At 45.9% G+C, this 23,319-nt stretch overlaps 1 protein-coding gene and 2 long non-coding RNA genes across 4 annotated transcripts in view; 2 read left to right on the top strand and 1 right to left on the bottom strand.

Annotated features, from left to right (window-relative positions):
• Positions 1-374: 374 nt before the first annotated feature.
• ASCL1 (achaete-scute family bHLH transcription factor 1) lies at positions 375-1,434 on the top strand. The gene is made up of 2 exons (XM_014876950.2): positions 375-1,052; positions 1,245-1,434. The coding sequence occupies exon 1, from the start codon at positions 375-377 to the stop codon at positions 1,029-1,031; it is 657 nt and encodes a 218-aa protein (XP_014732436.1). The 3' UTR covers positions 1,032-1,052; positions 1,245-1,434.
• Positions 1,435-1,617: 183 nt separating this feature from the next.
• The window catches only part of LOC148223653 (uncharacterized), a 46,612-nt gene continuing 24,910 nt past the window's right edge, over positions 1,618-23,319 (bottom strand). Inside the window, exons 2-4 of the long non-coding RNA XR_015803899.1 lie at positions 16,855-17,684; positions 10,119-10,221; positions 1,618-1,687 (exon numbers count right to left, since the gene is read on the bottom strand). This is a non-coding gene — a long non-coding RNA (uncharacterized LOC148223653). The remainder of the gene's footprint in view (positions 1,688-10,118; positions 10,222-16,854; positions 17,685-23,319) is intronic.
• The window catches only part of LOC148223654 (uncharacterized), a 28,405-nt gene continuing 9,677 nt past the window's right edge, over positions 4,592-23,319 (top strand). The window contains exons 1-2 of one of the 2 annotated variants that reach the window (XR_015803898.1): positions 4,670-4,847; positions 5,952-6,035. This is a non-coding gene — a long non-coding RNA (uncharacterized LOC148223654). Of the gene's footprint in view, positions 4,848-5,951; positions 6,036-23,319 lie in introns of both variants that reach the window. The other variant, XR_015803897.1, reaches the window with a different exon arrangement.

Raw genomic sequence — 23,319 nt, 5'->3', positions numbered from 1 at the left:
CTTTGCAAAGCAGCCTGCGCACACGCGAGCGCCACGAGCCTCCCCGCGGCCGCCGCACGGAGGGCGAGAGGGAGGGGGGCGGGCAGAGCCGCCCGCCGTCCCCGCCGCTCGCCCGGCTCTGCCGTCCGCTCCTGTCGGTCGCCGCTGTCCCTTTCCCCTGCCGTCTGTCGCCTAGCTCTTTTTCTGTCTTTTTTTTTTTTTTTTTTTTTTTTATTGAACGTGGCAAGTTTTCCTTTTTCTCTTTTTCACTTTTTCTCTTTTTGATTTTTTTGTATTTTTTTCTTTTTTTTTTTTTTTTTTTTGTGGTGGTGGTGAGGGGACGGGGACCGGCCGTCACTCGGGCGCCCCCGCCTCACAAGGAGGCCCCCTCGCCCATGGCCAGCGGCAGCCCCGCCAGGATGTCCAACGCCGCCGGGCAGCCGCCCTTCCTGCAGCCGGCGTGCTTCTTCGCCGCGGCGGTGGCCGCCGCAGCCGCAGCCGCCCCTCCGGGGCCGCCCCCGGGGGCGCCGCCGCCGCAGCTCAGCCCGGCGGGCGGGCAGCCCTCCCCGGGCGGCAAGCCGTCGGCGCCGCGGGCGGCCAAGCGGCAGCGCTCGGCCTCGCCGGAGCTGATGCGCTGCAAGAGGAGGCTCAACTTCAGCGGGTTCGGGTACAGCCTGCCTCAGCAGCAGCCGGCGGCCGTGGCGCGGCGCAACGAGCGGGAGCGCAACCGGGTGAAGCTGGTGAACCTGGGCTTCGCCACGCTGCGGGAGCACGTCCCCAACGGCGCTGCCAACAAGAAGATGAGCAAGGTGGAGACGCTCCGCTCCGCCGTCGAGTACATCCGCGCCCTGCAGCAGCTGCTCGACGAGCATGACGCCGTCAGCGCCGCCTTCCAGGCAGGCGTCCTCTCGCCCACCATCTCGCCCAGCTACTCCCACGACATGAACTCCATGGCGGGCTCCCCCGTCTCCTCCTACTCCTCCGACGAGGGCTCCTACGACCCGCTCAGCCCCGAGGAGCAGGAGCTTCTCGACTTCACAAGCTGGTTCTGAACACCGGCCGCCCTCTCGCAGGTGGGTAGGCGCCCGCGGAGGGCCGGGGGAGGTCGGGGGATAGCGGGGGGACGGACGAGGGGCGGCGGGGCCGCCGCCGCCGGGGGAGGGGGCGCAGCCGGGACTCCCCGCGGTACTTGCGAGCGGCTCTGCGGCCCGACGCTGCACTGGTCCCAGCGCGGCTCTGATCTCCTCTCTCTTTTATTGTTACAGGACAGTTGCAAAAGGGAAAAAAACAACAAACAAAAACAACAAACAAACAAAAAAAAACAAACAAAAAACCCGCACAAAAACAGATCACACACAGAGAGACAAAAATCCGCGCAGGAAAAGGACCTATTGCGTTTCGAGCTCCCCTGCCGTCGGAGGGCGGTGCGGGCACGTCTCTCGGCGGGCGGGCACAGCGCTGCGCGGAGCGGGGGAGGTCGGGACGGTCGCCCCCGGCTCCGGAGACCGGCCGGCCTTGGCACTCCGTCGCACTGCCACGGACTGCGCCCCGGCGGAGTGGGTGTCCGGCGGGGGACCCCCGGGCGGCGGGAAAATGCGCTGCGCTCCTAGGCCGGCGGAGGAGCTCTTCTTCCTCCTCCTCAGCAGAAAGGCGGCCCGTCTCCTCACCTCGGCGCCGCCGCGGCCCTTCAGAGACTGGCATTCATCACCTGTGGACAAAGTTAGTTTCCCGATGTCTGTGGAGATGCTGAAGTTAAGCTACGCTGTACTCAAAGAAGTCCCTGGAGCCCCCTCTACCCCCCATCCCCCCTGCCTCTCCCTCCCCTCGATCCAAGCTTTTCTTCTCGTTTCCATCATAGAATGCTTCCAATTTTCTTTTTTGTGAATTTTTTTATGATAAGAAAATCTATTTGTATCTATCCTAACCCGGTTGGGGATATATTAAGCTATTTTTGTACATAAGAGAGAGAGAGATTTATAGAGGTTTTGTACAAATGGTTTAAAATCTGTATATCTTGATACTTTTTTTAATATGTAATGCTTATTACCTCTTCATGTTTAGACTCGTAGTCAACGTTACCTTACAACTGCCATTTTTGTATGTGGTTTTGTAAAGGACTTGGATTTCCTCCAGATGTACTTTAGCACCAATGTGTCTTACTTTATAGAAACTTTGTTAATGTATTAATAATGTCATTAAACAATGTTCAAAGTGAACAAAGTTATGCAGCTATTGTCCAAACGCAAAACGGTAGCCATTTGTTTTCATATGCTGGGTTTTTTTTTGGGGGGGGGGGAGGGAAGGGGGGAAAAAAGAAAAACCAGACAAACAAACAAACAAACAGCCCCACCACCACTGCCTTTTCTTACTGTTTTATTACAAACTTACAAAGGTCCTGTATAACCCTATTTTATACAAACTAGTTTCGTAATAAAACTTTTTTTAAATTAAAATTATCAGCTGCCTACTGCATGCAATTTCTTTTTCTTTGTGCCATGACAACGATGAATGTAAGGACAGAATGTTAATCGATGTTATACCGGAGCTAAGTTGCATATGAAGTGTTTGTATCTGATGGATGTAACATATATATCTTTATCTATCTCTATATAAATATGCAAAGATATAGCGCTATCACCATTGTTTTCTTGCCCTTCTGTGTTGCAAATGTGTATCCAAATCAAAAGGCGAGGGGATGATTAATGATTGCATTGTCCTTCCTGAAATCACTGCACATTACAGAATTCCCCCCAAAGCCCAAGTCTTAAATAAGAGGGCGCTCCATCCCGCGTTTCGGCTGTGTGACCCTGTCCTCCGCGGCTCTGACCCAACGGGGCAGGAAAACACGGGGGATGGCACAGCCGCCTCCACCCAAAACATGGGGCACTGTGTTGCCTCTGCGAAGACAGTGACTGGGTAAATAAAAACGTCGCGGGGAACACGGGAAGCGAGAGGAGAAGGGAGATAAAACTAACTAAATAAATAAATTAGTAGAAATCGGTGGCAACGTAGAGATATTGGTCTTTCCAAACTTGTTGTTCTGCCCAAATAGCGTGATCTGCCTGTAAAAGTACCCAATTACCAAGACTCAAAAAGAAATTGGACTCTTCCCCCCATTCCCCGCTTTTTTTTTTTTTTTTTTGCTTTTTTTTTTTTTTTTTTTTTTTTGGCTAGCCTGCTTGTTGTCAGTTAGCAAGGACGTGACCAGAATTCGCCTTATTTTCGCCTGGCTCCTGCATCACTTGCAAATTCAGTTTGCGTGCACCAAGCCAAGCGGAAAGCGAAGCTCAAAATGCATCTTACAAAAAAAAAAAAAAAAAAAAAAAAGAAAAAACTCCAATACCCAACAAAGACCGGAGGGAGTATGGAGTTAGGAAAAAAACTAGTCCGCTCCGCTACAAATGTGCGTCGAGTTGCGAGGGATGCGCTGTTTTTAAAAAAGAAGAGGGGAAAGCTTTGGTGGAGGAGTCCGGAATTTTCCCTCTATGAGTGTGTATGTGTAACTCTCTCTCTCTCTCTCTCTCTCTCTCTCTCTCTCTCTCTCTCTATATATATATATACATATATATATATTTATATGTATATGTGAACGGAAGCATATGTACACATGGACATACGTGTGTATGTCAATGCATAGTCCTTCCTGCATTGCTTTAAAAGTATATACACGTTTGCCCCTTCGCCTCCTCCCCCCACGCCCTGAAATGATCAATACGTGATTTAATCGCGGGCGGGGGGGGAGGGAATAGGAGGAGGACGGGACACGGTGGGGTCACGAAATCCCTCATTACTTTAGCACAAACACTCATTGTTTTAACCGCTCGTGGAACTAATGTTTAGTTATGAAAATAATAACCGTTATATGCCGCCATCCGCTCTCCCTTTACAGCATCTCCCTCTTTATTTACCCACTTTTGCAAGTGTACAGATAAGGTATGCAAAGAAAGTGTAGCGAGTAATTTATAGCTATGAATATAACATTAGGATAATGTTTCATTCTGTTACAAAGGCGAAATTTCTCTTCCTTGTGTAGACAGGTGTTCTTTTTTGCTCACTTCTGAATAGTAAATATCCAGACTCATTAAACTAAAGGCAAAGTTACGCTGTTGTTCGCTACAATGTATAAGACAGGCTCAGAAATTCACCACCTCCTCCCTCCCTTTTCCCCTCAGCCCCCTCCAGAAAGAAAGAAAGAAAGAAAGAAAACACACACACACAATTTTACTGAAGATAGGGAAAGGGCAAAGCAGGATTGGGGTAAATCTCATTACATCTGCTCTAATCGCTTAGCAACACAAAGCCTTTTCTTGTATTAGCGCGGAGAGCCTTTCAGCGCTGCCTGACAGACAGTATTCAGTTAGCATTAGTAAACTCCATAAATCAGGGACTTCTTTGGGCGCAGTATAAGTTTTAGAACTACTCAGAAATTGGTGGGGGAGGTGGGGGAAGAGCAGCGGAGAGGGGATATGCGTGCAGATGAAGGTTGCTTGGCCACGGATTTATTAATTTATCTACCTGTGTGTTTATTTATCGTAATGCACGAAGAGTGTCCCGCTAACAAATGCCTCTCGCAGAGTATGTGCCCTCCCCCAAACCCAGACCCTCGGGCAGCGGGGTAGCACGGCCGGCCCGCGGCGCTGGGCAGCGCGACCCCCGCCTCCCTACACCACGGCCCGCGGGATCCGCGCCCGCGGAGCTGGGGGGAGCCGGGGGAGCCTCACGGTTTACCCCCACTCCCCATTCCTGCTCCGCCGCTGCCCCCTCCCCACGGCTCCCCCCATGATGCAATCTCATGCACAAACTTTTTCCCGCACGCGAGAACAGCGCCGGCCCCGCGGAGCCTCCGCGCCTCCACTGCTCTCGCACAGGTAAGAACGGAGGGGGAAGCCCGCCAGGCCCTGTCCTCAGGAAGGGCTGAGCACCTTTTTGAGTCTCCTCTTGCCCCCAGCCCTCCCCTCACCCTCCCCTCAGCGAGAGGCACCGACCCGCACTCAGCCCCGCTAGCACTGGCTTTTGGGGAGCCCGGGGGTACTTTCCCTGTTGTAAAGATCTTTTTTTTCCCTCCACTCTTCTTTCCTTTTTTTTTTTTTTTTTTTTTTTTTAAATTTGTTTGTTTGTTCCCCCTCCTTCTTCCTTTTTCTTTCCTGCCCCTCCCCGCGGCGCAGGTCCTGCCTTTTGTGTGCGGGCTCGCAGGGGCAGGCGGGGGGGCGGCGGGGGCCGGGCAGGCAGCGGGCAGCGCTGTCCCCGCGCGTGTCGTGCCTCAGCCTTTATCCCGGCGGCGGCGGCGCGGCGGGGGCCCGCCGGGCTCGGGGGCGGCGTGCGCCCGCCGCAGCTGCCGCCCGCCCGCGCTCCCCGCCCCGCTCCGCTCCGCTCCGCGCTGCCCGGGCCGAGCGGCGGCGGGGCCGGCAGCACGCGAGGGGAGCGGGCACCTGCCCAAGGAAAGGCGGGCGCGGCCGGGCGGGGGTGCGGGGGCACACACGGGACGCTCTGGCTCGCCGCTCCATAATGCAGCGCGTATTACTCAGTGCATTCAGGGATTAGCTCGACTTGAAGTGTGGGGCGATTCTGCGTCTCCCTGCTCCTCGCTTCTTGGAAAGGGGAGAGGGGAGAAGCGCCCGCCCCGGTCGCCCCCACCCCGGTGCGTCCCAGTGTGCAGCAACTTCGAGCTCCCGAGCGAGAGAGCTCTTAGCGTGTCAGGCCGCACAATGCGGGGCTAATTCCTGCTGCAAAAGGCAAGTGGTGAAGAATCAATCGCAGGCTTTATACAGTCAAAAGGGATGATGGGCTTGGGGTTGCGAATTATTTTTTTTTTTTTTAAGTTCCCTGCCCCAGTCTGAATCTGCTCCTTACCCCTGTCCTATTAATAATCCCATGCAGGCGATTGCAGACTGAGGTAAAGCTATCATTTGTATGCGCCTGAAGATTAATTTCCCCCATGTACCAACTCAACGGCATAGTTATCTCTTTAACAGGGAAAACAGTTTGGTTCCATTGTCGGGTTGCCAAGACCGCCTTTTGAGAAAGGGAGCCCGGCTAGTCTCTGATCAAACTCAAAGGTTAGTTAAAAGACAAAAACAGCTGAAAATCTTCATGAATAATGCTGTTTCCCCGAGCCCAGTGTAGTGCAAGCGCACATTTCAATGCCAGAGCATTTTGTTATGCTGCTCGCCTAAGTCAGAATTTCACAGAAAAGGCAGAGAAGAAAAGCTCCAACAATTAGAGGGGGCCTGTCAGAAAACATTAACGCCTTCCTCGCCCAGCCTGTCAAGCGTGCTGGAAATAAAAAACGGGCATAGCGAATCGCACCTCCATCCTCTGGAGCTGCAGGAGGGAGAGGGAGGGGGGTTAGGGACAGAGAAGGAAAGTGAGAGAGACAAATGGACAGGCCCAGGCAGTTAACAGTCCCCCTCAGCTTTGCAGTTCATCCAAAAGCTGGAAAAAGAAGGCGAAAGGACCTGCAGCTGGATGTTCTCGCTTGATATTCATCCTTCTGTTTCATGCTCCAGAACTATATTTGTTCTCAGGACCATTGCACAAACACACACACGGGCAGGCACACATTCGAAACCGTCTCTTTACACCTTCAACCCTTTCCTGCATCAGCCCTGCAAAGCACATGAGGTACCTGGTGGAACAGCAGCCTGGCAAAACTGTCACTGCTTTCTGCTTTCTTCTCCCCCCAGTCTCACTTCTAAGTTTCCACGTCTGTAACCATGCAGATGTCCTGTGTGGCCAACCTGCAGCTGGGCTGAAGGACCTCATGTCAGAGAAGCTGTGCTTATGTATAGCACCAGAGCAATCTTACTCTTTAGAATTTCTTAGGAAAATCTGTTTCAAATGTACAGTTTTTACTAGCCAGATCAACCACTCATATGCTCAAGTCCTTTTCCCTAGTTAAATACCTACCTACAAGGACACTAAAATATTTAAAGCTTCCCCTGCACTGATGTTGATTTCTGTAAGTGAACATCTAGACTTTGACTTTCCTGGCCAAAGCACAGTTTTACCAGTCATTCAAATAGCAAGAGAGCTCTGGTTCATCTCTTACTGTGAGCAAAACCTCAGACCATCACTTAAATTCTTTGTTTTCTTTTGCCCTTGTTGCCTTTGTTGTCTCATTGAAAATACATGTATATGTTAATAACTGATAAGGAGCAGATCAGCACTGAGCAGCTTCTATATTCAGCCTTCTGCTGGGTCGGAAAGAGTGGGGGAGATTACTGCTGTGTACTGTAGTGTTCATATAGGGGTTGAAAATACAAAAATACAAAGTGACTGAAGGAAAGGAGTACCTCCAACCCTCCAATCTGAGGTATTCTGGGGGCTATATCTGTAAAGGGATACAGCAACATAGTTCAGACAGCATGTGAAAGACATCAGACTGCCCGTGGTTAGAGAGCTGTGTGATCCCTACACATCCTGTAGGGAGGAAACTCTTACTTTGGGGACAGGAACCCCAGCCCTCTGTCCCATGCATTCCCTGGAGCAGCATGGTACATCCAGGCAAAATGGTACTTGCTGCTCCCCTTCAGAGAAGGCAGGGATCTTCTGTGGCTTTGGAGACAGATATGTCACTTGAAGGATATACACAAAAGAAAAACCTCACAGAGAGCTGAGAACTTTCGTTGGCTCTGACACTTCTGTCCTGGAGAAATACAAGCAATGGGTAGGAAAGGGGAGAAGTTTCAAGAGATACTTTTTCCCCCCTCTATCTGGCTACCTGATACTTACTATTCTAATTACAGAGGGGCAAGATGGGTAAAAATGCAGGCATGGGAAACTAAGGGTTTCATGGACTGAAACTATCTAGATTCATTGCTAGTTATGACTTTGTCCTGACTTAATCCATTTTAGCCTGAGATCCACAAGTGCTAAACAGAGACCATCAGTAGTTCTTCACAGATGCCTGAGGATATGCAGCATTGGGACAACATGAGAAAACTGATAAGAGAGAGGGGCTCTCTGATCCAGACTCTGCTTTGTGCAAGGTGCTGTGGGAAGAGCCAGTATGTACTAATACTGCCTTATTTTTCTTGGGAGACAGACAACTCATGTTTCCTTTTATCCCACTGCAAACAGGATTCAATCCAGTTTTTCATCTTTACCTAAGAAAAGGACAGTTACGTATCCTAAAACATCAGAGTAAACATCTGTAAGTTGCTTAGGAGTAAAATTCCTTTGAAAATGTTACCCAACAAACCATGTATTTCAATCTTCTCTTAGACCCTGTAAACAGCTATAGCAGTCAGTTGCAAAGTTTTCTGCTGGTCAGTCCTGCTTTGCACAAACAGGTAGCTTTCTTGGTTTCTGCTTCTATATATTCCAAATAGCACTGGAGAAGGAAAGGTAAACTTCACAAAGACCCCCCCAGTGGCATAATCCAGGCCTTTGCTATAGGGGAGGGGAATTGTCTTCCTAAATGGAGCCCAAACTCATTTGGTTCGATTTCACACAAGCAGATCACAGAAAGAGCACAGGTTCCCGTTTTGGGATGGAGTCTTCCTCCATCCCCATCAGTCACACCATTCTCTGCTCACTCTCCCCTCCTGCTGCCGGCCACAGCTTGGAGCTATTTTAATTTGCACTTTCTGGACTGTCAGGGCTATATTACTCTGGAACAGGAAAGGAAAAGCCCCATATTGGTAAAGTGTGAAATGCAGTTTTGACTGAAAAGGGAAGCCATTTCGACATGATTATACCGTGACAGTACAGATTAAAACCCTGCCATATGGCCTAAGATAGGTTTGTTCTTACTTTCAGGTAACAACGCATTGCTAATTAAGTGGTGATGACATTTCCAAATGAAAAAGAAAAAAAGAAAAAGAAAAGCCACCTGTATGTGAAATAGACAGTCAAGAGAAGAGAAGACATCAATCGGTGCTCATAATAGTAGAAATCAGCTCCTTTTTATCATTGTGGTTTGCTCTGAATAGGAGAGAATTTGTTTGATTTGTTATTGAGTAAACAATAATTCGTGTGTGCACTTGTAGATGTGAACACAGTGCTCCTGAAAAGCGGCTGACTGACAGTGCGGGAGAGCAAAGTCCTGCCTCATATCCAGGACAAACACAGCCTGGGCAACAGCACAGAGAGGTTCCCCATCCTGCTTGCCAAGGGCCTGCTAGAGGGTGATGGAGGCTTCCCTGAGCAAGGCAGGAAGCCAGCCCACCTCTTAAATGGCAGTCACATTTAAGGACGTACTTTAGTGTCCCTGTACTGGAGATCTTTGCTTTTGCATCTCAGGGGATACAGCAGCAAATGATGATAGAACCAGCTGACACAAAACCCACAGTCCTGCCTCCTTCCACTACTGTGTCTCTGTGGGATAGCAGTGGCTTTAAGACAATAAATGGAATAGTATCAGACTATTGGTTTACAAGCAAAGGGTCACTTTAACCACTAATAACCAGCCATTTGAAACCTTCAGATGAAGGGCATTTCTTAAAGACCCAAGACTTTTACTTGCAGTTTATTTTAATTGCACATATATGTGTGTATATATTCCTCCATGCCATACAGACTCCATTTGAAGCAGCTGATTCAAAAGTCTGAAAAATGGGCAGTGGGACACTCTTTGCTTCATCTTGTTTTAAGTTTTATAGCAAGCCACATTTTAGGTTACTCTAATGCACATCATATGGGCCTACCTAGTTATAAGCCCTGACTTAGCAAGGACACTTAGAGTGCCTATGGAAAAAACAAATAAAAGAGGCACAACTTCCATACTTCCAGAGTATCACTTCTACCTCTTACTGGCTGTGTTGCTGCTCAGATGAACTCCAGAGTCTCCTGTGGTTCTCATAGATTTTGCATGCTCAATGATTTGAAGTTGGAATTTACCAGCCAATTAAGGTTCTAGACAGATGTCTGTCTATGGGTGAGCCAGCACGTTATACTTTTTGCTTTCATTTTTGCTTCCTTTTCTTCTTCCTCTTTGGCTTCCCACTTCTCATATCTGGGGCTGCAGCAGCTTGAGAGTTATGCCTGAATCAGCTTCCAGGGTAAATACCCATTTGCAAACATCTTCATGTTTGAAGCACAGTATATTGAGAACAAGTCTGAGTTGAAAGAAGACCAGGAAGCCAAGAAGAAAGCACAGATGAAGACTTCAGAAGTATCTAATAGCAGGTACTACCTACCTGAATCCCAAATCCCCCTGGTCTTCACAAAGGTTTGGGTTCTGCCCCTTAGGGACTTGCTGGTGAGGATGGTGGCCAACTTCTGCCTCTGAGGCCAGCAAACCTGTAGAAAACAATGCTGGGTAAAAAATGCTAGCAATTGTCTCTACATGTGCAGAAAGGAGGATGACATGGACCTGCAGTGTCAGAGGATGCAGTGCAAGATGCTGTGGCAGAAAGTCACAGAAGCCACGAGAAGGAGAGGGGACCCTACCAAACAGCAGTGCTGTGTACAGCACAGAGCAGGGTTCTGATCAGTAAAATGGGAACATATAGAAAGAGCAATGCTGAGCAGATCCTCCTGGCACCCAGGCAGCAACAGCCCCAGGAGACTATTCCATAGCAGTCAGCAACACCCCAGGGCTCCCACAGGTCCCTCTTCTTGTGTTCATGCACATGTCAGAAAGGTGTTTGTGCAAATAGAGAAGCTTGTAGAGAAGGCTGGCAGGAGTGTGAAACAAACACAGGAGGATAATGGCCTTATCCTCATTTCAGCTATTTGGTCTCTATCTGAAGGCAGATGTATTTTCAAATATATTTTCACCTTCTCCAAGACCCTGTGGCAATCACTGTGAAGAGACTACAATGTACAGACAAACAAAAATAAAATAGCTGCTGGAGAAAGCAGTGAGCAAACCTCCTTCCCTCCTCCCCTGCTCCAAGTTAAATGTCAGAAGACCACTGCAGCCCCAGGGCAGGTGACGAGGACGATGACAGATCCAAGAGGGGAACTTTGCTCAGTCTGGATTGTCCCTTGGCTTCTCTGCATGGCCAACCCCCGTCTTCTTGGCACTTCACTTTTAGTTACCACTACTCCTCTCTCTCTGTGTGGGGAACTGCTACTGACCAATGGAGCATTTATAAATAGAACAATGTTTAATTAACACAACAGTAGGACAGACTTGTTGAAATACTTCCCAGACAGCAGGCAAGAGTCCTGACAAGGAGACTATTATGGGAATTTTAATGAATCCTTCCAGAGTGGGACAGCTTCCATACACCTACATTGCAATGACTAATTTTGTTTGTGAAAATTGTATTGGTAAATGATGCAGAGTGACAATAACGTTGGGGACCAGCAAACTGAATAAAGTCACTGGGTGACTGTGTGAAATACTGCCTACAGACAGAGCTGAGTGCTTACTAAATGCAGTGCAGTCATGGGTCCGAGTGCCCAAAAGCCCAGCTACAAATGGAGTTTGCATAAGGCAGGCAAAGAAGCAATTAAATAACCCAAACAAGGATCTAGCTGTGCCAGATGACACCACAGCATGAAAAGAAGCAGGGGCTGAGCAACTACTTCTGTGAGACACAACCAGGAGCATGTGCCTTATTAACACTACTGTTAAATGCATGCCTGCTAGCTGCTGCTGCTGTAATCGAGGCCACTCACAGATATCCTTGCCATCTCCCTTTCCAAGAAAACAGGAAATTAAAATTGACTGCTGCAATGTTGGGCCTTGTAAGGTTCCCACCTAAGATACAGCAGCCTACTTCTTCTAATAGGGATGTGAGAAATGTGAATCAGGAGGCACTGGAAGGACAAGGTGTATGGTATCAGTGCATTTCCTTGAGCTCACCTCCTCCTAGCTCTGTAAACTTTTCTTACTCCTCTAGCAGAGACATTGTACACCATCAGTAACCCAGTGGCTGTAATCAGTAAGTACTAATGAGCTCAGAATTTCAGAAAGAACCTTTTAACCTTAAAAATCCTAAAAAACAAAGCTCCCAGGAAGACACTCTGCAACGACAAATGTGTTATACTCAGATTTTCCAGTTCAGCTCTCCACTGCTGTGCTATATGGACAGTAGCCAGCAAGAGACTCTCTGCAGGCCCTGTTCTTCTGACTTCATTGTTATACATCTGAGGTTCTTTTTCCCCAAAGATCTAGATTTTTATGAATGGATTCAAGATATGCCTTATCTATCCAGAGAGTCTGGGCACCACCAGTTTTCTTCTCTGAGTTTGTTATTTTCTCTTCCTTACAGGCATGTCACATTTTTTCTCTGGACTACAAATTAGGTGAATGCACACTGACTACTGAAATATTTTGCAATGCATTCCAAACAAAACAGTGTTGGAAGGTGAGCTTGGAATGGAAGCGTATGCTAGAATAGTAAGAAGAGCAGTAAAATAAAGATTTTGGTGCATTACTTCAAAAATTCAGGAGCAAAATAATTTCTAAATTGTTGGTCTTTACAACGATGCACACACAGCTGACCAAGAAAGTCAACAAAATTATTGCTGAAAACTTCAGTCACACATAAGGATTTCACAGAACTGGAGTCAAACTTTGCAAACTGCTTGCCACAAGCTTTGGTTTGCTGAGGAAAAGATATGAGGAAGGAGAGAATATATTTTTTTCTACGGCTACAGATGCTGCATTCAGAGGTGCAGGTTGCAAAAACATTGATTAATTTTTATCCACACGCATCTGTTTCCTGTTGAATTCTTCCTTCTGCATAATGTGGAGTCTTGCCTGTCAGATTAACGCAATGCTTCACCCCCAGACAAAAGTGCTGGCCTCTGACAAATCCATCTAGAGCACACCTAGCTCCATCGGTGGGCATATTATAAAAGGTAATGAGCTTGACACCCCCCAGCTCCAGCTGCTGCAGCAGCGTGTAATGAGCCCTGCTCTATGGGCTCCGACACTTGCACTGAAACGCCATTGAGAACTGAGACAGCATGCCACTGAATTTAATTTACTGCTTAGCATCAGCTGGCCCCAGATGATGGAAGGTCATCTGTATGGAGGGTCAAGTGGGATAAAAAGCTCCAAATCTCCCTTCTGCCCAAGGGCTCAGAGCTGGTGAGCCCCAGGGCAGGCAGGCACAGACCTGATGGTGGCATGTTGGCTGAGCTGGCTCCACAGGCAGATTCCTTTGGAGCATCTGCTCTCCCAGATGAGGAAACCCTCACATTAACCATATCCCACCAGCATTTTCACAGAAATTTTGAGAAAATCCAATGCAATAGGCCAGGTTCCTTGGAGGAGTTAGTCTGCCATTGTAGGTATTTCTTTTCTGATGGAGTAACTTTCCTACCTTCATAACAACACATCACACTTTATTTTGCTTGCAAGGTATCAGGAATTTTCAGATCATAAAGTACCATCATTCTGTTTCAAGAAACCAAGGCTGGAGGGAAAGTTTGAGTAGCGCAAAAAGGGCCAATGCCAGAGGTAGAAGGAAAAAATAACAAAGGGAAGCACATGGTGATACTACCTTCAGTATGGTATGGCTTAAGGATGTGAGGAGCCAAGGCAGTAATATTGTATTTAATTCCTTACAGAGATTTTTCTGCCATGCCATAAATATGTTGTTAGTGACACTAAGCTTTGGGTGTATATAAAATTAAACCCAGTCAATGAAAAACTTTTAAAAATTCATTTGCTACGTTCAACCTAAGGGCTGGACCTTCTTCTGCTGAGGGACTCACAAGTTATCCCATGCTCCAGAAGATTATGATCCTGGGAGAGCGGGACTGAGAAACACAGGTCTGGCAGGGAAGAGGGGATATTTCCCACTGAGAAGATGAGTAATGCTCTTTAAGGATGTCCCATACTTAAACCCAGAGATGTGACTGCAGTAAGAAACAGCACAGCCAGATTCAGGCCTCTGAAAAGCGTAAACATGCTAATGGGGATGGGGGCCTGGGGCATGGTGTGCTCCAGGCAATTTCTGCATCTGCTCTTCAAAGACACAGCTATTGAATCCAATGAGACCACCTGAGGAGTAGGAAACCTTCCTGAGAGAGCAACACGGGCAGAATCAGACCCCCAGGGAGTGTAATATAGGTCTTTAAAAATTTGCCTCACTGTGTGGTGGCAGGTCTCTCGCTGGCTTCTTTGCCTCATGCCCACTCCCATGTCTGTACTGCAGTGCGTGTGCTGATGCAGCCCTTATGTATGCATGTTCTTCTGCTGCTCACGGGACACCAGGGGCTTGGGACAGGCCACAGACACACACGTGGGGCTGGCAGGGCCCAAAGACAGAGCTGCACAGCTACCTCCATGCGGGCAGGCTGTGAGGCACAAAGGCAGGTACCATCTCTCTGCCTGCATACTGGTACTGCAAAGACATATTTATGCCTCAAATGTTTCCTTTTCTTTAGATATTGCCACCTCTTCCAGTGCAGACAAAGACCTGTTGTGAGACTATGCTTCTTTTCTGTGCAGATGACAGGTGGGAATGGAGGTTTGATAAAAATATACCCTGGTCTAAACTGGATCGGGAGCAAGATCTGGCCTAATTTTCCACCCTGAACAAACAATTTTGCTTAGCTCAAAACTTTTTCTAAATAGAATAAGCTCAATTAAGAAAACCACAACAGCAGAACTTTTAAAAAATACCATAGTTATTGTTCATGTGGGTTTTGGGTGGGCTGTGGAAATTGATTTACGAGTCAACCACTTTTCTCTTTTCTTGCCATCTCTCGCTTGAGTGGTTTGTAGGCCTTGGCCCTTTCTTTCACTCAAGGAGAATAAGGTTGTCTATGGAAGAGGTCAGCATTTCAAATTGGTGGAGTTCAACTGCACAAATGACATAGAACTGACAAGAAAAGACAGGGGGTTTGGAGGTCATAGACTGCATAGGTCCTGGTTAGGGTTTTCGCTTTGTGATGGGACCTGGCACCAAAATGAATTAAATAACAGGCTTAAGGACTATTGAGGGAGGGCTGAATGCAAATCAAAGATAAGTAGAAGTTTTCTTTCCTAAAAGGGGAATAATTTTTTTCCTTACCTCCCCCTTTCCATATCTGCACAGGCAAGGTCTGCATGTTAAACATGATTTAGCAGGCATTATTCTGGAGCCTTTTCATCAGGTTTCTGCAGTGATTGCCTATCTTGGCCTATGATTAATGATCTGCTGTGCAATTTGGAGGCTATAATGACTCAACAATCCACACACAAACTATATAGTCGCATTCCTTTTGCAGATTTGCCAAGCTGTTACCAAGGGGCCCACAACCAAGCAGGATTGTTAGAGAGATAGCTAAACATTTCTGCAAATGCCATTCTGCCCTTATCTTGCTGAGAAGTGCGTTGGGCAGCAGGCTCATTTACAAAATTCAAAGCCTAGATTTTAGCGGTTCCTTTAAAAAAAAAAACCTGGACTGAAATAATCATTAAAAAGGCTGGTAAGAAAAGATCCTGGTATATGGCCTCTCAGTGATTATACAGACAAAATACTTTCTTTGTTTCCAAATTTTGAATCTGATTAATTGATGCCTAATGCTATTAATGCAGTTTGAAAGCAAAAAAGTTAATCTTTGGAAACCCATGCCATAAATGAAATCTGAAAATCCAAGCAGATTTTGAAGTGAAAGCTTTGTCTTCATTTCAGTTTCTATACAGAAATAGGCAATAGGATTTATTTATAGACTTCAACTGGATCTGTATCCAGTTAAAAACTGTCTGTAAAAAACTGCTTTACAGACATTTTTGAAAGCACAGACCTTGATAAGAGTGATTTTGGAAAATCCAGTTTCTGTTTACAAGGTTGTTTTAAATAAAAATAAATGTAAAAAGGAAAAGTGAAGACAGCTACTGATGGAGTCTGTCTTTCAGACATAAGTTCTCTTCTGAAAAATAATTTCAGGATAATATAAATATGTTCCTGTTTCCATTGTTAGTTATTCTGCCACAACTGAAAATAGTTCTCATATTAGCTGGGTTGCAGTCACATTCAGTTTAATAATTCATCTAGTTTTAGTTTCTGTCTTTTTTGTAGGCAAGAGGGATTGTGAACTAGAGGGGCAATGTAGCATATCCATGCACCCATGTCCATGTTATTACTATTGTTGTTGTTTTTATTATTAAAGTGCTTGGGAGCTCCAGACACTGTGCTAATGTTGAAGCCTCATAACAACACTGAGTTCCTATGAAGAACTCTGTCTCCTAGTCTGGTACACAATGCCCTGGGACCCTGACTGCAGAAAGGCTCCATGGTCCCAGATTTAAGTACAAGTGTACGAGATACTCTGCATCCAGGCTTAAGCAAATAAATCACAGTTTAGTTTATGTCCAGAGGGAAGACAGAGATGTCTCCAAGTCTTTGGGAAGAAGGCCTTTCAGATCCCACTGTAGGGAACAATAAGCCTCAGACCCTAAGGTGTTAGAGAACACCTCTTTTAAGAAACATTTTTAACACTATAACACAAACAGGAAAAATAAAATATGCAACTTGAAGACTTAGAGCAATAACAGTTCTCCACTCCTTTCTTACTGATAGGGGAAAGGAGTAGGAAACATCCAGCTACGAACACAAGCAAGCAAAGCAGCATTTACCCTCTCTTTATTCCAGCTTTCATCCTTATGCCAAGAGTCAACCCACAGCTATGCATTGTGCATGTCTTACTGTTTTATAGGTTTTAAACTAATCTTTGCCTCAAATATGTACATAAATAAAATCAGCTGTGAGCAGACTGCTGTACAGCCATGACAGTGTTACTACGCATATAAGTCAATTAATCTCTGAATGGTTGTCTAGCTGACACTGCCTTCAGGGCAAAGGATTGGACTAGAAGAGGGTCAGCAACCTTCCAGTGATGCACTTCTTAGGCTGTGGTTATCAGCCCCAAAGTACGGGTTAGGCAGGACCAACAGAGACCATTGGTAGCTGGAAGATATTGCCTGAGTGAAGCAAAAACCTGCTGCTGCAGTGGGATTGTTGGCCTGTGTGAGACACTCACCTGACTCAGGGGATGAAGCAAAGGCAGCAGCAGGGAGCCCCTTCACTCTCAGCATGCCATGGCCTCTGGCTCTCAGCCTTGTCCGAAAAGCCTCTGAAAACCAGTGACTGTCCTCTCAGGTAGATGGAGTCTCCGAGTCTGTTTAGGACTCCTTTGACTTCACTGAAGCAACAAAAAGCGTGCACTTTCCACACAATAAAAACAGGGTCACAGCAGGCCTATACAGAGGAAATATTTTGTCTGGAAGCCCACAGGTGATTCTGAGAAATATGAAAAAGTCAACAAAAAATTAATGCTAATTTAAAAGCATCTTTGGTTGCTTCCTGTGTATGAAAGTTCCTCGGCACATCCACATCCATATGGATAATAACTTGGATGGGAACAAGGCAAGGGTCCCCATTGGCATCAGACCACCACCATTCTCTATAAGACAGCACTAAGAGGGACACACAGCCTCCACCACAGCCATGTCCTTGGCTTTTCTACCAGAACCAGCTGTTACAGATGCGAGACAGCTGTGAAACAGCCAGCTGCCTGCTGAGCAGTGTAATGAGCTCATCTTTATTTCACACCTCTCACCCTCTCTGTTTCTTTAGTTACCTTAGTTTGAACTGTTGCTTACAGGTGAACTGAATGGAGATTTCTAGAGATCTTGGGTGGCTGAAGACCATGGTGTCTGGGTATGCAGGAGACACAGTTTATATTCCAAGAATGACTTGTATACGGACACAGGAGAAATGAGAATCACTCCAGCTTTACTCATGGCATCTTTTTGTAATCCAGGTGCTTCAGGAGGAAAGACTGTGGTCTTCAGTGATGGCTCAGTATTCCTGGAGGGCGAGAATTAAAATGCTGGGATTCTAGTCTTAAGGAAGTTTGAGACTTTTACAGGTGTCTGCAAGGTGCAAACTAATGTGTTTTGGAATCTGAGAATGACTTAAGTCATAGTTCTCATCTGATTAAAGTAAAATATTGTACCCTCAAGAATGTGGACAAGTGTGTCATTTTACATGGCAGTGAGACAAGAAAACTTAATTTCATCAGAAGCTGAAAAATCTGTTCCAGAATCACTTCAAGTTCTGGCATATATATCAATGAGTAGTTGCCAAACTACGATACAATGATTATCTCAGCTAGTAGATCATTTATTCAATGGATGTAACAGACAATTGTGCTGACCATTGGCAAACATGGCTGGCAATTGTAAATACCATTTTTATGGGTTGTTTTTAAGGTGAAAATTGTATAATTTGAGACAGGTAAGCAGGGATGACCACAGCTATTCCTGGGTAAGCCTGCCCACAGAAGAACAGCTTGCACAGAGTTGTATCCGTCTGTTCACTCAGGAACCATCATTTTTGCGCGGCTTACAGAATCACATTTAGGATGCATGTAAGCCAGTTGCAAAGGCAGGAGCTAGAAGTTAACCCTTTTAAATAAATAAAACGTATTGAGTGATCAGTCCCTCTGTAGAGAATCCTTTTCTCCATGCCTTTTTTAAAGTTATTTGAGCACCTTTATGTGCTAAAGATAGGTTAAATGGGGTCATAGGGCTAAAGTAGCTAAGAACTCTGGAGAGACTTGGAAAAGGAATATGAATGCCTCTGCTACACTGCCTCTAGTCATGCAGAAGGACAACAGTGAATGTTCCAGAAATAAAAATCTTGGCCTTTTGAAATATTTTGCTATATAGTTGCTAACTAAATGAAGGGCAAGGCAGAAATCTCTATTATGTCTTGTGCACTCCATAGGTTTTCGTAGGAACTATGGGACAGACTTTCCATAGAGCAAGACAGTAGGTTTTGGTGTATTTGCTCTAAGACAAGCAGTGTAATCTGGAGATTAATAGAATAAATATCAAAGGCTAAAACATAGTCTATTTCAAAGCTAAGAATTGTTGTGTTATGGGAGCTGGACCAGAAATCTGAAATTCAGATTACCTAGCTAAGGGATCAGAAACACATAAAGGGTTAATATCTGCTCGTCCAGATGTGAACTTCATTAATTTAATCTAAAACATCTTGAGACATAATAATACACATATTTTCAATTACAACAATTATTTAAACAGCCCTAATCTTGCACTTCATGAAACCATTTACATTCACTGTAATGTCAAGCTCTGCAGGGGAATATGTTAACAGAGGAAATCTAGCATCTCCTAATTACATTACTTCTATGAAACAGAAACAAAACTGAGTTTTGAAGGTTGAGCTGCAAGCAGGAACTATTCCATGGCAGATGGGAATGCAGAAGCACCAGGGCAGATAGATGAGTATACTATATTTATTTCACTTCTCTGTGGAGACACTGGCACACACATCTGGGAAAAGATGGATTATCATAAAACCCATGTGTAATTTTGAAGTAAGAATGCATGCTCATTGACTGAGTAGCTTCCATAGTTATAGGTCATAAAAGATAACTACCATGCAGTATATGCTCTAATCTTTCTAAAAGCCTGACACAGCTCATCAGAGATTCACAACCCAAAATCATACACGGAATGAGTTGCATCTACGCAACATTTTCATATTCTTGTTCAGAACAAGAAAGGCAACTTTGACCTTGGCCATCTACTGGGGAGAGAGAGCAGCAAACAGCAGCAGAGCATTTCCCTGTCAGTCAGTCCCATTTCATTCCTGGGGCTTTGCTTCAGCTCTGAAGGCCTCCATGGTGCTCCTATCACAGGCAGCTGCCTCAGGCTGGACTCATGCATGGCTCTGAGAAGCTCAAATCTTGGGGCCACCATGGCAGCGTGGAGGGTACAGCTGAGAAAAAAGTCCCAGGGCCAGGATGTCATGTTAATGTACTGAAGTTTTAAAGGACATGTCAGGAAACACCATGCGAATTAGCAGATGGGAAAAGTTCAGATTATTACTCCAGACATGGGCTGACACTGCACTGGGAATGCATCCACTGCTATTATGCATATGTGGGTGGGCAGCTCAGAGGTGTTCACGGTCCACTGAAATTCAAGATGAGGTGGGTGCCACATTGCTTCAGCTGTCTTTGTAAATCTTGGCCTTACTTATATTTTCTGGTTATGTGATAAGGTTTTCCCAAAAGTGACAATGACTAGTGCTTTTTAGCAGTAACAATCTCCAAGTAATGTGATAGAAGCAAAGACGCCAATTTATGCTGAAACTCTTTGTATGACATCACACAAAGAACAAAGACTATTTCTATCAAGTGAGACTTGCTGTAAAAAGCTTTTCTCTTACACCATTACACTTGATCACCAAAATATATATGCAACTTTTTTGGAGATGCAGCAGCTTGGTTCCCTCTTTGAACTTGACCGAACTACTGACTGTCTGTAGCTGACAAAATGAAGGCAGAAATGCAAGCCTAGGAATATGTAATTCCTGAAATAAATCCACAGGTGTGTGCATCCATCATACGGGATTACCTCAACCATTTGGTGATGTGACTTGCTGGTGCCATGTGTATGCTGTACAGGTATATTAGCGACCACCTTCCCACCCTAAACCCCCCTTGGTAATTGGTCATTTGCTGGTGGACAACACACAAGAAGTATGGTGGTTCTTGTAAGGGTTCTGGCACACACAAAGAAATAAAAATCTGTCTTAAAATAATGAAGCAATCTTTTGTGCTAAAAGATTCAAAGTGTAGCAAAAGCTCATCCATCTAATAAATGACCCCCACCCACCTGCCGGTGGAAAAGCTCAGCAGTGCAGGGGACAGGGGCTGGAAGAAGGTGATGGGGAGGGATCTTTTTGTTTTCGAATTGTGATTGTTTGGGTTTCTGATCCAAGGTAAATGACAAGAAATTGAAAAACACCCCCAACACACATATTTCAACTAAAGCAAGTGCTAGGGATTATTTTTTCCCCCTCTGTGTCTGTTTGAAGGTATTCTCTGAAGTTGACAAGCACGTGTTTTGGAGACCATTGAAAAGTTTCTGCCATAAATAGAGGAGGCAGCTTGGCTTAAGTGTTGCTAGGGAATACCTGGCAACAGGCAACAATAGTCCTTTTAGAGAGCCCAGGGCAAACAGTGACCGTGGTAATAGGGTGGGCTTAAGGGAGGCTCCTTGCCCAAAGCCCCTCCACTCACACTGCGCCTCCAGCCCTGGGCTGTGTTCCGGAAATTCCCTGCACAAAGCCTGCCATTCAATGGGAGGTGGGCCCGTGCGTGTGCTTTTCTGGCTGGGAGCGGGGGCTGCAGAGGGAGGGGGCCTGCTTGCCAAAAAAAAAAAAAATCCAAACTTTTTTTTTTTTTTTTTTTTTTTTTTTTTGCAAAGGCTAAGAGAAGCACAGAAAGTGCTAAGTTTGTAAAAGAAGCTGAAAAGGTTCAGAAAGGAGCATAATGGGCCCAGGGAATGCCCCATGAATTTTGAACAGAGAGCAGAAAAGAGACCCTAAAAAGCAATTAGTGATGCTGCTTGTCGCTGAAGAGGGAGCTTGAAGGAGGTGGGAAGGCGCAAAAGGAAGAGGGCAACTCCAATCATTTAGTAAAGTACGAGAGAAAGGGGGGGCAGGCACAGGGAGAGAGAGAGACTGGCGCCTTCGGGTATTTTTATAGTAAAAATAGATGGAGGCACACGGCAAGGGCAGCGTCCAAGGAGTGTCTAGAGCCGACGGCACATGCCAAGATGCCTTTTGGCTTTGCCTCCCCTGCCCATTTCTGCGAAACCAGTGATCTGCAGGACCTGGCTGCTATCTCTCTGCTGGCCTGATATGTCACACAGGCTCTGTCTCAAATCCTCACCCATCCCTGCGAGGAGGATTCCTCAGCCAAGGGTCTCTGCCTGACAGATGAAGGCGACAGGGACATTTCTAAAAGACCTCCAGTCTCTCTACCTCTGCTTTCCTCACCTCATTCCAATTTCCAGAGCCATGCACAGACACCTATTTAGCCATACATTCCCTTCACAAAATAAAAGTAACGCTGTCTGCTCATTAGCTGGGAGTTGTTAGGGAGAAAAAAAAAGAAGGAAAAAAGGGCTGTCTGAACAGAGCTGAATAGCTATAACCTTAATGGGTTGTCAGAAGTCTGCAGGCAGCAGGGTGAGGGGAGCCAATCCCTCTCTAGTCTTTTGTCCTAGACATTGTTTAGGATCAGTGGTAGCTCATTAGGTCGGGACAGTAATATTCCTAACGATCCTGTGGGGCTGAGGCTTCAGAATGCGTCTTCAGCTGTTTTCCTGATGTCAATCTGATTCATGGAGAGGCATTTATCTCGACAGAGATCTTTGGTGGAAAGCTTATTTACCTTTCATACCCTGATTACTAACCTTTGACAAAAGTTGCAGCTGGAAGGGGAAAAAGGGGAAGCTAAGAGAGTCCTGTTGGCATAAACTGAGGTGTGTTATAGTGAAAGGTAATCTGAAAAAGCCAAGTAGATGGGGCCTTGGCCTACAATTTGACCCTACAGTTTGCCTCCTTGTATTTCAGATTCCATCGGTAAAGCAAGTATAATAATCCATTTTGTGTTCTGGTGGTGGTGGAGAAGAAAACACTGGAATGTGAGGTTTCTAGGCAATGGGCCAGATAAGTAGCTGAATTAATACCTTTCCTGCATTCAGGGATCGTAGAAGGGCTGGGATTTTTTTTGTTGTTGTTCTTTTGGTTTTTTCTGGTTTCTAACAAAAAGAAAACCCAACCAAATTAAATTAGAAATCAGAATGGATTTTTCAGTTGTGTATGATTTCCCTTACATCATATACTTGTTTTCAGCCTAAAAACATGCATCTGCTGAGGAAGGGAGCAAAGTTAAATTCACACCTTGCCTCAGGCATTTCTGCAGGCATGGGGCTGAGCAGATGCTGTTCACTGACACAGGCCAAATCACCCTCATTGGTCATTTGTGCTGCCCAACAGTGTCACAAATCCAAGATGACATATTATTAGAGTGATGAAATTAAAGAATAATTGATCACATGGCAGATTTCCTTGTGATTAGGAAACACATTATACATCCATTTGCCAGTCCTGCCAAACACAGAGAGCAAAGTACATTGTCATTCTGCACCCTCTCCAAGATTTTGCTTCTTGTATTTAAGGCCTGGGGTTTTCTAAGGAAACTCTCAAAGCTCCGTGCAGCTGCCCAACATCCCTATTAAAAAACAGCCAAACTAACAAGTAATGATGAAATTATTTCCTTATTTATTTTGTGTTAGAAAACAGAGTGGACAATGAACTGCTCTCTGAAACAAAGGGGCAAGAACTACTCGTCCCTTTCACTCCAGTAAGAGGAGGGCAAGTACGCAAAGGTCAGCGTACAGACACTGAAAGGTTCAAATCAAGAGCATGAGGCAATGGAAACAACATCCCCAGATCCTCAGTGAGTGCTAAGCAGCTGCCTCTGTGATGCTCCAGAGCTGGCCAGAGCTGGAGCACCTGCTGTGGGCATCCTGTGAGCCAAAATAGCCCCCAGTGGCTCTGTCACATTCCCAATGCTAAGATCCAGGGAAAGGATTTGGTACCCAATAGGATACCA

Source organism: Sturnus vulgaris, chromosome 5 (genome assembly GCF_052056855.1).
Source record: "Sturnus vulgaris isolate bStuVul1 chromosome 5, bStuVul1.hap1, whole genome shotgun sequence".
In the NCBI taxonomy this organism is placed as follows: domain Eukaryota; kingdom Metazoa; phylum Chordata; class Aves; order Passeriformes; family Sturnidae; genus Sturnus; species Sturnus vulgaris.
This window is presented reverse-complemented; position numbering and strand designations above follow the sequence as displayed.

What these genes read in the sequence shown, in the direction of transcription:
- ASCL1 (XM_014876950.2), top strand. Translation starts at nt 375, where the DNA reads ATGGCCAGCGGCAGCCCCGCCAGGATGTCCAACGCCGCCGGGCAGCCG.